Here is a 13,547-nt window from a genome sequence, read left to right as displayed (position 1 = left end):
TGGCGCCATCCGCGGGCGAATAGGATGCGTCAAAAGGATGGCCGATTTTGCGTCGCACAAAAATGTCCGAACGTGCAGCATACCGGAAGAGAGCCTTGAACGAGCCATGGGATCTCGACAAGTCAATCAAACGGTCAGTATTGCGATGGACGGCCGCATGAACGGTGTACACCCTGGCACATCCGCTATCATTTATTATGCCCTAGCTTTATTTTAAAACCTTCGATCCAGCCCTATAAATATCCGCCGTCGGCAGTTTAGTCTGATCCATTTGCCGTCCTTCCATCGCCTCTCGAAACCCTAGCCGAGGGTTTTCGATCTCCTCTCTACTTCCCCCTCCCTCTCTCCCTTAGAAACCCTAGGAATTTCTCTTCTCGTCTCACCCCTTTCAACCCTAGCCTAGGGTTCTCCGTTTTCTTCTTTATTTTTCTTGCAGAAGCCTCGAACCCTCTCCAAACCGTAATCCACCATCTCTGGACTTGAAGGTGAGTTTTGGGTGATTTACCTAAGTTTTCTGTCTTTTGGTGAGGTGTTTCGGATCTTGATTTGTTTTCTTTAGCCGTGCAGAATGGGTGAAGCAAGGGAAAACGATGCTTACGAGGAGGAGCTTCTTGACTACGAAGAGGACGAGGAGAAGGCCCCCGACGCCGTTGCGGCCAAGGCTAGTAATGAGACTGCGAAGAAGTAAGATAAATCTCGTACTTTGATCAATATTTTTCGGTTTATCTGCCTGTTTACTGTTTTATTTACCGTTTCTTGGAGTGCTGTCTTGGTGTTTCTCCTGAATTGTCCGCTAGCACTTAATTCGTGCCTTTTTTGAACATTTTTTTTTTGTTTTCCAAAGTTTTTTTACTGATTTTGTTCTGTTTTATTTTTGATGTTCTCGGTCCACTTCAGATCTGAAGTTATACTTTGTATTCATTTGATTATCAAGGCTTTTTATGTGACATCATTGTTCGCCTCTAATTTGATTCCTGTATAGAGGAATTTATAGCCCAATTTGTCAAGAAGGAGTTGGTTTCCCTTGATACATGTAATTCACGGGAATCGCATGGTTAATTTCTTCAAAATTTTTGGGCTGTTTTATGAAAAATATATTCGTTCTATTCATTGATAAGATGTTCTGTATTTTAATCCTTGAGCTGATGTTAGAAGTTCTAATTCTTGATTGATAACTTTCTGATAGAGAATCTGCTGTAAAATATTAACAATTTGATGCAATTGCAACCTAGCCAGTGGTGTTTTCATTTATGAACTCATGCTTGTTTATTGGCTGATCTGGAAAAAATTGACTTACTTTTGTTGTTTTGTGCAATGCAGAGGATATGTTGGAATTCATAGTTCCGGATTCAGAGACTTCCTATTGAAGCCAGAGCTTCTTCGGGCTATCGTAGATTCAGGCTTTGAGCATCCTTCTGAAGGCAGGCACTTTATTTTAATATTTTTCACATTGACATGAGGTTGTGAAACAATGAATCAACTAATGATATTCCTTTGCATTGGGTTCACATTCAACATGTACTGCCTCCACTGTGCCAAATAATGTGTGCGGGGGAATTGTTGGTGTTCTTTGCACCAATAGTTGGACTGCTTGTCTTTATTAAAAAGCATTTAATCAAACGGATGAAATTTAACTTGTAGAATATCATGTAATCATCATGTAACGGGACATGTTAAGAATGCTTCAAGTAGTATTAGTTAGTATTAGTTCTTTCTTTTTTCATGGTGATATGGTTTTAATGATTTTATTGCTTTCAACTTGAAGTTAGAAAGTGTCTTTTTTTCATGTGAATGATTGATCTTTTTACCTTCTTCATTCGATTGTGTCCCCATTATGTGTTGTTGGAATTGCATCATTTGCTGATCATGGGTGTTTTTTATATGCATTTGGCTTTTTGGTGGTTTTCCTGGTTAATGTTTCCTTGGGAAGGAGTTGGTTTCTGCATTACTATTATTTTTGATGTCATGAGAGTAATGAGGGATAAGCAAGTTAAGGATGAAAGAAAGGTGTTAGATGGACTGCCAGTTGCTCTACGTTAGATGATTCTGTCGAAGTGTGGGGCTGTTTTAAGGTGTATTGGTTAGCTTCAGAGGTCTGTTGAGGGATCACGTATTAAATTATAAAATTAATTTGATTAGTTCATGAAATTGGTAAGATGCTTATTAAGTTCATCTTAAGAAGTCTTGAGTTGGGTTCCTGATCTTAGAATTACAGTTGTGGAACTTATGTGTTCTATGTGTCAGGACACATTGTAGAAATTCCGGTGGGTCCTTTCTTGTTTCTTTCTTCTAAAAATCCAAGTTGGTGGTGGATTGCCTTTGGGATCAGTTTTTGATTTTCATTTTCTGCTGACTGCAATGATCGATAGGGAGGTCTGGAAGGCTTTGAGGTTGAAGATGGTATGGCTTTATTGATGTTATGCTAGAATGGTGAAGACTGGAGAAGTCTTAGTTGCTGTCTTGTGGTATATTGCTGGTGGGCACTTGATCTTCATAGAAACAAAGGGTGAATCCTTGAGCAATTTACAAATAGGAGGGGCTATAGTCTTGATGAGTGTTATGTTAATGAAATTATTTTATGGAGGTTTGAACATGGATATTTGGGGTTGGAAGCAAAATAAGGTCATTGCCTTGTCATAATTTTGTCATGGTTTAAAATATTAGTGCCTTAGTGAGAAATAATATTTTATTGTCAATGTATAGAGTAAATTGAAAATTACCATGCTGCGAGGATTCACCATGAGATGGTAGAAACCAAAAAAGATGATATCAACTCTGGGAAGAAATTGAAGCAGATTTTTTTTAATTTATTCTCTTTTGTCTACTCTAAATCGCGAACTAGGATAATTGCTTTCCAGGATTTGGGACTCGATTCACCATAAGATCGTAGAAACCAAAAAAGATGATATCAACTCTGGGAAGAAATTGAAGCAGATTTTTTTTAATTCATTCTCTTTTGTCTACTCTAAATCGCGAACTAGGATAATTGCTTTCCAGGATTTGGGACTTGAAAGCACTTCCCCCCTGTGTAGCATGTAGTAGTTTTTGGTCTTCTTGTTTTGAGTACAAACAGTATTGGAGGTGTTGTATTAGGGAATGTCAATTCCCTCCAAGTGTGACGCCTTCAGTTACAAAGGGACTTTCTTCCCACACCTTTAGCGCAGATGTATACGAGCTGAAGGCATTCTTTTTGGTTTTTTGCCCTGCCTGTCTAAAGTTGGAGAATGTAGTATAATGTACGCTAACAACTACATATTTGGAAAATATTTCGAGTCATATGCTACAACTTCATGATTATAGTGTTGTGGTGTTGTATTAGGGAATGTTGATTCCCTCCCAGTGTGATGCCTTCAGTTACAAAGGGACTTTCTTCCCACACCTTTAGCGCAGATGTATACGAGCTGAAGGCAATCTTTTTAGTTCTTTTGTCCTGCCTGTCTAAAAGTTGGAGAATGTAGTATATAGATGTATGCTAACAACTACATATTTGGAAAATATTTCAGGTCATGTGCTGCAACTTTATGATGACAGTGTTGTTTTATGTGATAGCATTAAATATAAATCTTGGGGATTCTTTTCTGTTTATGTAAACTGCTAGCTATAACAATGTGAATCTTCCCCCCTTGTATGCCCTATGTGCACATGCAACTTGCTTTTCTTATACATGTTTTTGTTGAACATCTTGGAATTTCTTTATTTTGGTAATTTGTTTCTTTTGTTGATGAATTACTGTCTTTTGATCATATTCTGCAACTTGTCCCTGATAACTGAAAGAACCAAGCAATGTGAAGGACTTCTTTACTATGAACTATGGGCATATATATATATATATTTATATGACTTGATATTGATGCACTAATATGACAAATATTGTAAATAGAATATGATGAGGTTAGAATACTTCACGTAATATATGCATGTGTGTGTATATATATATATATATATGTATGTATGTATGTATTTTTGTGTTTATGTATGTGCCACACATGCGAATGTATGTGTATATGTATGAATGTATATGGGAAAAAGCATCTGTGAAGCATGCTAAGCTATCAAAATAACATAGTTCGTACTTTATACGGTATCATTAACTTTTACAAACACATCATTTGTCGTTATTCAAGAGACCATAATCAATTATTTATATTTTAATATTAATATCAATAGACCACAAACTTGACATTTGTGGAGGTATCGAGGAAGTATCTAAAGTGTATCCACGGAGTATTTGGAGTGTTTTATAATTTTGAAAATATGATACTTAGCACAAGTACTGGAGATAAATATGAGAAGTTTCTGATGAGTACTGATATGCGGTATGGATACAATCCAGACATGACGTGATTTGAAGTTTTTATGCTTCCTAGGTTCTTTACAAAGGTAGCAAAAAATGAATTGGGAAAATGAGTTTAGAACTTAGTAGTAGTGGGAAACAAACTTTTGAAGCTTGCAAGAATGAGGATCAGAGGCAATTGGACAAGGTTTTATTTGCATTTTTTGTTTATTTTTCTGTGCTGCAACCTTTATTGGTGCTTCCTTGAAAGAAGACACTCATTCAAATTTGTATTTTGCTTTTACAGGTTTTTGAAATCTGTTATTGTGTTTAGACCTTTTTCTTGCTGTGGCTGACTTATGTTTTGATAAATTTTCAGGTAAACACTACTTGCACATTCTGATTTTGGAGGAGAATATGGTAAACCTTTCCATTAAAGGGCCCAGAAGGTTATTTTTTACTTACTGGGGGTACCGCTCCAATTTTGTTTGGTTCTCCATCAGTACAACATGAGTGTATCCCTCAAGCTATTTTGGGAATGGATGTCATCTGTCAAGCAAAATCTGGGATGGGGAAGACTGCTGTATTTGTTCTCTCAACACTTCAGCAAATCGAGCCTGTTTCAGGCCAGGTTGCTGCACTTGTTTTGTGCCATACGAGGGAGTTAGCTTACCAGGTTTCTTCCTTGTCCATCTTGAAATTTTCTTTATGTGCATGTCTTTTTATTTGATGTACTTGTCATCTGATATTGATGTCCAATTTGTGTGTCATGATACCTCTCTATTTCATGCAGATTTGCCACGAGTTTGAGAGGTTCAGCACGTACTTGCCTGATATTAAAGTTGCTGTGTTCTATGGAGGAGTTCACGTTGCAAAACACAAGGATATACTGAAGAATGAGTGTCCTCACATTGTAGTTGGGACACCAGGAAGAATACTGGCACTCGCTAGGGATAAAGATCTTTCCTTGAAGAATGTGAGGCATTTTATTCTTGATGAATGCGACAAGATGCTTGAGTCACTTGGTATGCTTTATTTTTTTTGCTCATATTTTGGTTTGGACAAGCTTATTTTTTGCATTTACTGCTCAATTGCATATAGTCTACTGTTCTTTTTATTTATTTTTTCCTTGTATTTCACCTTTGTGTATTTCTGTAGACATGCGGAGAGATGTGCAGGAGATTTTCAAAATGACACCTCATGATAAGCAAGTCATGATGTTTTCAGCGACTCTCAGCAAGGAGATCCGTCCTGTTTGCAAGAGATTTATGCAAGATGTAATGTCCTGTGGCCAGTTCAAATCTAGAAGTCAATCTTTTTTATGCCCTATTCTACTCTGGATATGTATCTTCTTTAGAGTGTGATTTGGTCTTTTTGTTGATCCTTTTTTTTACTTTTTTCCTGAGCCTTTTTTAGTTAGGTTGAGATGGGTGGATAGAATGCAGGCTTATACCCCCCCCCCCCCCCCCCCCCCCCCCCCTTCTCTCAATTTTCCTGTGAAGCAGGGGGGCATTAATGTTGTGGCATCATTAGTGGTCTTTAGAAGTCTGGTTCCCGTGAAGGTTTTTTTGCAGCTAGGTTACTCTGTGTTGTCTTGGATTTATGGTGTGTCCTTACCTGCATGGTTGTGATTCATTTATTGGCAAATCTCTGCTGTTCTCTCGGTGGTCCTAGTTATTCTTGGTTGGGGTTCCTGCTGTATTTTTTTTTGTCACGATCATTATGTTGGTGGACAAGTCAGACGTCTCTGCTCAAGAATGAACTGTGGGCAGCATTGTAATTTCTTGTTGGGCATGCTATAGAAATGGTATATCAGTGAGACATTTACAAGTTCCCTGAAGAGGCTGTGTATTTCAAGTCAAGTGGGCTGGAGTTCATGCGTCATTCATTTGGTTCTGGAATCAGTTAGCTTGAAGACAAGACCCTAACATTCTTTCTGACATTTGTTCCCTTTCAGCCAATGGAAATATATGTGGACGATGAGGCCAAACTTACCCTGCATGGTTTAGTACAGGTACTTACTGTTATATGTTGGGCATTTGGCGTGTAATTCGATATTCATTCTTTTTCTGATATTCATTCTAATGGCAGCACTACATCAAACTGAGCGAGTTGGAAAAGAACCGGAAGTTGAATGATCTTTTGGATGCGCTGGACTTCAATCAGGTTGTGATCTTTGTCAAGAGTGTCAACAGAGCAGCAGAGCTGAACAAGTTGCTGGTAGAGTGCAATTTTCCATCAATCTGCATCCACTCTGGAATGTCGCAGGAAGAGAGGTTTGATTCATCCTACTCTATTGGCACTTCCCCATTCGTGGTCATTAATTTCAAGTGTTATTCCGGCAATTTAATTGTCTAGTTTTCCTGAAATAGAATTAAAATTAGCTTTCCGGCAATTCCTACTCTTGTTATATGTTATACTACAGAATAAATTTCTCATTGTCTGTTATGCTTCAAAAGATTATCATGTTTTCTAAATTAAGTTCTATCTTATTTCTCTCCTTATGGCCATACCATTCTCAAAAAGGAGGAATCCTTTAAATTTTGTGACTGGCTTTAATTTTTTGTTTTAGAACAACAATTTTTCTTCCTAGTTTTCTACTTTGAAGCAGGTTTTGCTGGGTGGCCTTCATTTTAGTGGCATGAAAATTTTATTTTTCAGCAATTTCTCTTGATGTTTGTGATTATTTTTCATTGATATGCGATTTCTGGAACGTTTGGTTAATTTCTTCTTTTTTTTTTTTTGCTTTATTCATATACTTACAGCTTTCTATCTGGAGCTGATACTTGATTATTCTTGTTTCTACCCAAAGTGAGGGTTGTAAAGGACATGGAAGTTAAGCTGGTGCTTCTTTTTTTATTCTTCACGGCCTGCAATTACATGTTAAAAAATGTTTTTTTGTGTGTGATGCATGTCAGCAGGTGGTCTTGGTGACAATATCTGTAACTAGTTGCATGCTGATTTAGTAAGATAATGTTGTAGGAAAGAATTATTTAGTCGAATAAACTTTCTTTAGCTTTTGTAATTCTAGTGTCTTTGATAATGTAGCCTGGTAGATTTGTAAAGCATCATACCCATAGACTTTCAGGTTCTTTTTTCTGTAAATATGCATCTTTGATTACTTTATCTGCCTTGCACTGTTGTGGTTTTTCTGCTGACTTATTCCGCTTCTTTCTGGTTTATAGAGACTCATTTGTATTTAATGTCTCTCCTGCCTTTTTTTTTTTTGAAAACTTCCTAGCTTCAAATGCTTCTCTCTGTTGGTTGTGACTGCTGACATTTTTTTTCTTGGACCATAGTTAGACTGTTCTATGTCCGTATGTTTACTTATCAGAAGTTGTTATATGTTCCCTCCTTCCCAAACCAACAAAGTTACACATGAATGTGTGATGTTCGTTGTTGTTGAACAATTGATTGTCATTTGCATGTAATGTGTGCTTTGTTATGCTGTATCACAGATTGATGAGGTACAAGGGCTTCAAAGAAGGGCACAAGAGAATTCTCGTTGCTACTGATTTGGTTGGCAGAGGGATTGATATTGAGCGTGTCAACATTGTAATAAATTATGACATGCCAGATTCTGCTGACACATACTTGCACAGGGTCATGCTCTTTATCCATTGTAATACATTATGAGTTAATTCAATGCATTTCATCATTGATTTGCTCACACTGCTGTATTCTTGTTCATTTGCAGGTTGGCAGAGCTGGTCGATTTGGAACAAAGGGACTTGCTATTACATTTGTCTCATCTGCCTCTGACTCAGATGTTCTTAATCAGGTTTGTTTTATTTGTTCTGTATATTCTTTGCATTGTGTGCTGGGGAAATGGATGTGATGCTAATGAGCTTTGATTCATTATTTGAAGGTTCAAGAGAGGTTTGAGGTGGACATAAAGGAGCTGCCAGAGCAAATTGACACCTCCACATACAGTAAGTTTCTATGCCTATGGGCATTTCCATGACAACTCATAACTTGAATTCCCTTTTGCTACTCAAAGCTCTTCTACAGAGCCCCTTGATACTGAGCCGTTGTTTTTTATTGATTACTTGAGCCTAATATGGTTTTTGACCATAATTGGTCAAGTTTGTATTTTTTAATATTATTTATATCTGTGCTTTTTAGCTTGATGAGTGATTAAAGTGTGACACATATGTATGGGAGAACAATAGGTAGGAATAACCTCAAATCATGATTATAGCTGGTTATTCCTTTTAGTACCTACTCATATGTTCCTCTGTTATATGGCTCTAAAAAAAGGAAGACAGAAAGAAATCCTCATTATGAACTAATGTTTGGTTAGGTGCAGAATAGGAAGCTCATGTAGCGGGGTAATTTTGTTTAACTGTTCCAGCAACAATGTCCTTGCCTGCTGTCTGGTGTCAACTTTTTAACTTTTTTTTATTTGATTCACTATATCTTGATTGCGCTGCTGATAGATAGCCTTAGAAGCCATTTGGTAATGTAATGTGCGGTTAACTTGTTTTATTATATTCCAGTCACTGTATAACCTGATGTTCAGGCTGCTAGCTTAATTGAATTTGTTACCCTCTTTTTGCATTTATCACATCTTAATGTGTGAGAGCTTTTGGCTGCTTGTTCAGCGTGTTTGTTTGGTGGTTCTCTCTCTCTCTCTCTCTCTCTAAGACTAAAGACACCACTTCCATTATTATTGTTAATTTCTCTTTTGTGATTTTTGAGATGTTGGGAGTTGTCCACCTGTTCATAAGATTGTGTAACGTTTTCTATGTTGTCCTGTTGATATTTGCGTGATTCCTGACATGTGGTTTTCCTGTTTTGCAGTGCCATCTTGATGACGCTGGCAAGGTGCTTTGATACACAATAAATCAGACTGATACTTTGATGAGCATATGGATGAATGTGGTTTAAAGGTTGGACTATTTTGTTAGGCAGCGCCAGATATTAGTTTTGGTTGATCTTTTGTGAGTGATTGTACTTGACCGTTCCAACAGTAGTTCTTATGTGTAGATTGATGGTTAACTCCCTATTACTAGATCCAGTTTGTGGTAGAGGATATGTATGTGATAATGCGTTAGGATCTCCATAAATCATTTGCTGTAGTATTTATGCTATTTCTATCTGTTTGATTTGTCTCTGTTGTGCTAGTCTGATGAATTTTGGATAAATTGTGTCATGATTTGTTTTGAAGAAATTGATGAGCAGTCTTGGCCAAACATAAATCATGTTATGATTTATGAAGCCCTTTTGGTTTGCTCATTACGTTTGAATGTTGCGCCTATAGAAGCAGCCAGCTTGTTTGTTTGATATCCGGTAGGGAGCTGGTTCAATATTTCTACCATCCCACCACCACATGCAAGGCGGGGAGGGCGTAGTCGGAATGTGGTGTGTGGGGTAGGATAGAAACCAGAAAGGTCGGGATTAGCCCCCGTCCTTATCTCAAAAAAGCCAAAAAAAAAGAGAGCTATAAATTGCTCATTCAGGCTTGGTCAATTTTTTCCCTAGCTGCTGCTGTTTTCTTTTTACCACGCGTCCTATGAGAGTGGTTTGTAGCTGTTGGAAATTCCGGCATCTGGTTTTCAGGAAATTCCACTGCTGGGTTTGCCCTCCGAGCACGTTAACACAAGTAAGCCTCTTTTACTTCCGATCTCCCACCGCCGCTATGACCACTAATGATGCATGCGTATGTTGGTTTTGTGCGGTTTTGGTGTTTTTTTTGGGGTAAAAACGGCATCAGTAGGAGGTATCCCTTCTACCAATATCCAAAGGATCTCTTCGGAGTGTCGGGCCAAATAGAAGGCAACCCAATCTGCTGTGCTGTTTGCCTTCCGAAAAATGCTTGAAAATCGCACTACTTCTGAGCTAACTTACGAGTATCACGGATAAGAGGATGGTCATTAGCATATCTGTCCAATTCTCGAACCCAGTCAATCACCGCAGAGGAGTCCCTTTCAAGGCATAGACGCTCAGCACCCAATACCTGCCTGGCAAAGGATATCCCTTCCCAAGCTGCCCGTAGCTCCATCCCAACAGCAGTAAGTCCCGGCATACGACGGCCACCGGCTGCAATCATCCTTCCGAGATGATCTCTGATCATAAAACCAATGCCTCCGGACACTCCATCCACCGACATACTACTATCGAAGTTCACTTTGAGATAACCGGGGAATGGGGGTACCCAAGAAACAAGGGCGAACCTGGGCACTGTGACAGCGGAAAAAGTACCCCAGATGTCCTCGGCCATCCCAGAAGAGAACCTCGTGGCAGCTATGGTGATCTCCCTCGCATGACGTATCGCTCTGTCCACCACCATCCTCGGTGCTAACCTTTTGCCCTCAAACAAGCCAGCATTCCTGTCCAACCAAATATAATAAGCCAAATATGCCCAGCAAATCCCTGCATCAGCAGTACTAGGCCTCCGCATGGAAATCCTCAACCAATGAATCAAATCTTATACCAACTCGACTAAGTGGGGCAATAGGTCCGATGATCTCCTCCAAATCTCCCTGGCTCTAGGACACTGCAGTAGAACATGATCAATAGTCTCCTCAGTATCTATGCACATTTTGCAACCCTGAGTGATCCTCATCCTATGCCGTGCTAACAAGCTCCTGATCGGTAAGCAGCCCCATGCCACCTTCCAGATGAAGAGCACCACACGCGGGTGAATCCGCATCCTCCAAATCCATCCCTCCTCTATCTGCCGGCCTGGCTCTCGGCTCATCAACAGATGAATATCCCTGGCGTGCACCTGCGACCTCCCTGTCGGCACCCAGACTAGTCTGTCTGGCCTCTCCCGGGCAAGAACTGGTAGAGCCAGGACTATTTCTGCCAGCTGCGCCCCAAACACCTCCCGACTCAGCTCCTCTCTCCATCATCCTCCCCCCGGCTCCATCAGATCTCTGACCTTGAGGCCAGCTATCCTCGCCGTGTCCACCGTCACCGGCAATCTACTAATCGGCTGCTCTGTCACCCAGCTATCCTCCAGCACATCTATGGACCGACCATCGCCAATGGCCCATCTGATTGCCGAAAGCACCAACCCTGCTCTAGCACAAATCTCCCTCCAGACCGGTGAATGGCGGCGACCGGCTCGAACCCCAGGCACTAGAGCACCATACTTGGCCCTCATCAAGACGGACCACATGCCATCAGGCTCTAGCACTAATCTAGCGGCATGTCGTGCCAGTAAGACCTCTCATCTCGCCACTAGGGACTGAACCCCTAAACCTCCATACGTGGTCGGCTGACATACAACCTCCCACGCCATCAGATGAATACCACATCTACCTCCATTCCTCCCCCAGATAAAGTTCCTGAAGATCTGCTCAAGATTCCGCACAGTCGCAACTGGGATGAGAGAATTGGATAGCAAGTAAATGGGGATCGAAGAGAGAACTGACCGCACCAAGGTAACCCTACCCATCATGGAGAGTGAGTGTATCTGCCAGCCCTCCAACCTGTGCCTGATACTAAGCTCAAGAAAGGAACAATCCCTGTTGCGTAGCCGCTGACCAGAGATCGGCACACCCAAGTACCTCAACATGCCCTCCTGCTCTCCCACTCCCAAAATCTCCAATATGGAAGTCTTCGCAGCCAGTTTGATCTTCAGGCTAAAGCATATTACTGACTTAGATAAGTTGACCCGTTGACCAGACATAGAACAATAGTCCCGAAGAATCCTCTGTATGACCCATGCATCCTGCCTAGTTGACCGGGCTAGAAGTAGACAATTATCGGCAAAAAGCAAGTGAGAAGTCGGTGCAGCGTCCGGCACAGGCCTATAAACCTCTAGCTCCTGGATGCTCACTACCTGCCTAAGGGCTCTGAAGAGTGCATCTGCACATATAATAAATAGTAATGGAGAAAGGGGACAACCTTGACGTAATCCCCCAGAAGACTCGAAAAACCGGGATGGCGTCCCATTCACCAAGATGGTGAAGGAAGGAGCTCTGACACACCCCATCACCCATCTGACCATGTCTCATGAAAGCCAAACTCCTGCAAAGACTACTGTACAAAGTCCCATCTCATCCTGTCGTAGGCCCTCTCCATGTCAAGTTTGATCCCCATCAAACTCCTCCTATTCGATGCCCTACGAAGATCAAATATAAACTCCTGGGCAAAAATAAGAACATTATCAGAAATGCTCCGCCCTCCCACAAAAGCCTCCTGCTCCGGGTTGATAATCCTCGGAAGAATATCCCTCAGTCTAACTGCTAGTAACTTCGCCGTCACCTTGTACATGGTAGTACACAAGCTGATCGGGCGAAAGTGACTAGGCTCGGAAGCGTCCTATCGCTTCGGTATAAGGGTGATCAAGGTCCTCTGCCAATCTGTAGACATCACAGCTGTGCTAAAATACTGCTGTATAGCTACCGTCACATCTTGTCCCACTATCGTCCAGTACCTCCGAAAGAATAACGGTGGAAAACCATCCGGCCCCGGCGCCTTGTCCCCCTCGAGGGACCACATCACCTCCCGAACCTTCCTCTTCGATATCGGCCCGATCAGCGCCACAGTATCCTTCTCTGCCACCCGTGCCGAAGGCGGTACAAAACCCTCTGAACTCCCGCTGCCTGTCCGCTCAGACCACCTGGCCCTGAAAAACCCCTCCAACACTCTCCGAATCATGTCGGGGTCCTCCACTAACTGCCCAGCCTCATCCCTGATAGCCCTGATCCTGTTCCGATGCCTCCTGATCACTGCTGCCTGATGGAAAAATCTGGTGTGGTTATGATGTTTGTTGCTTGGTTGGGTTGTTCTTTTATTGGCAACATCTGTTGTATTTAAAAATGGTAACTTACTATGTTCTATGGGGTACCCCATCCAATCCGACCCTGATAGGATGGGCTTTTTCAGAGTAGTTTAGAGTTGGTAGTGGGAAAAGGTCCTCATCCTACAAAGCTGCAGCGGATCGATAGCACGGTTATGGATTATGATAATTAGGATGATAATGAAGAAAATGGCTACACCGGTTGTATTTAAAGATGATAACTTTTACTATGTTCTATCGGGTATCCGATCCAGTCCCACCCTAATAGGATGGGCTTTACCAGATTCGTTTAAAATTGGCAGTGGGAAAAGGTCTTCATCCTACAAAGCTGCATCGGATCTATAGCATGGTTATGGATTATGATAATTAGGATGATAATGAAGAAAACATAAATCGAAAAAGGTTATAAGGTATATGCTTTGTTGTTTATTTTTTAGTTGATTGCTTTTCTTAGCTTAAGAAATATTTGACTTTTTTTTTAAAAAAAAAATTCTATTTTTTGTTTTTAATGTTATTGAA

General features: G+C 40.7%; 1 protein-coding gene across 4 annotated transcripts; it reads left to right on the top strand.

Annotated features, from left to right (window-relative positions):
* The first annotated feature begins 7 nt into the window (after positions 1-7).
* LOC103712937 (DEAD-box ATP-dependent RNA helicase 15-like) lies at positions 8-9,389 on the top strand. 4 transcript variants are annotated; one of them, XM_008799648.4, is made up of 12 exons: positions 8-485; positions 568-684; positions 1,321-1,421; positions 4,777-4,949; positions 5,067-5,298; positions 5,432-5,550; positions 6,231-6,287; positions 6,365-6,549; positions 7,732-7,876; positions 7,971-8,054; positions 8,142-8,205; positions 9,077-9,389. In XM_008799648.4, the coding sequence occupies exons 2-12, from the start codon at positions 569-571 to the stop codon at positions 9,085-9,087; spliced, it is 1,287 nt and encodes a 428-aa protein (XP_008797870.1). In that variant the 5' UTR covers positions 8-485; position 568; the 3' UTR covers positions 9,088-9,389. The 4 variants fall into 4 exon arrangements, with proteins under 4 accessions (XP_008797870.1, XP_008797871.1, XP_008797872.1 ...); XM_008799649.5 differs by having other exon boundaries at positions 225-485; positions 560-684; XM_008799650.5 differs by having other exon boundaries at positions 225-485; positions 560-684; positions 4,653-4,949.
* Positions 9,390-13,547: the final 4,158 nt, after the last annotated feature.

This window comes from Phoenix dactylifera, chromosome 1, assembly GCF_051530095.1.
Source record: "Phoenix dactylifera cultivar Ajwa chromosome 1, Ajwa_hap1_PhDact_Kaust_v1.1, whole genome shotgun sequence".
In the NCBI taxonomy this organism is placed as follows: domain Eukaryota; kingdom Viridiplantae; phylum Streptophyta; class Magnoliopsida; order Arecales; family Arecaceae; genus Phoenix; species Phoenix dactylifera.
The sequence above is the reverse complement of the archived record's forward strand: the minus strand, read 5'-3'. Positions and strand labels throughout refer to the sequence as shown.

Coding starts and splice junctions, on each gene's coding strand:
- LOC103712937 (XM_008799648.4), top strand. CDS start 569: ATGGGTGAAGCAAGGGAAAACGATGCTTACGAGGAGGAGCTTCTTGAC. Junction 5,551..6,230: donor GCAAGAGATTTATGCAAGAT/GTAATGTCCTGT, acceptor GTTCCCTTTCAG/CCAATGGAAATATATGTGGA. Junction 6,288..6,364: donor CCCTGCATGGTTTAGTACAG/GTACTTACTGTT, acceptor TTCTAATGGCAG/CACTACATCAAACTGAGCGA.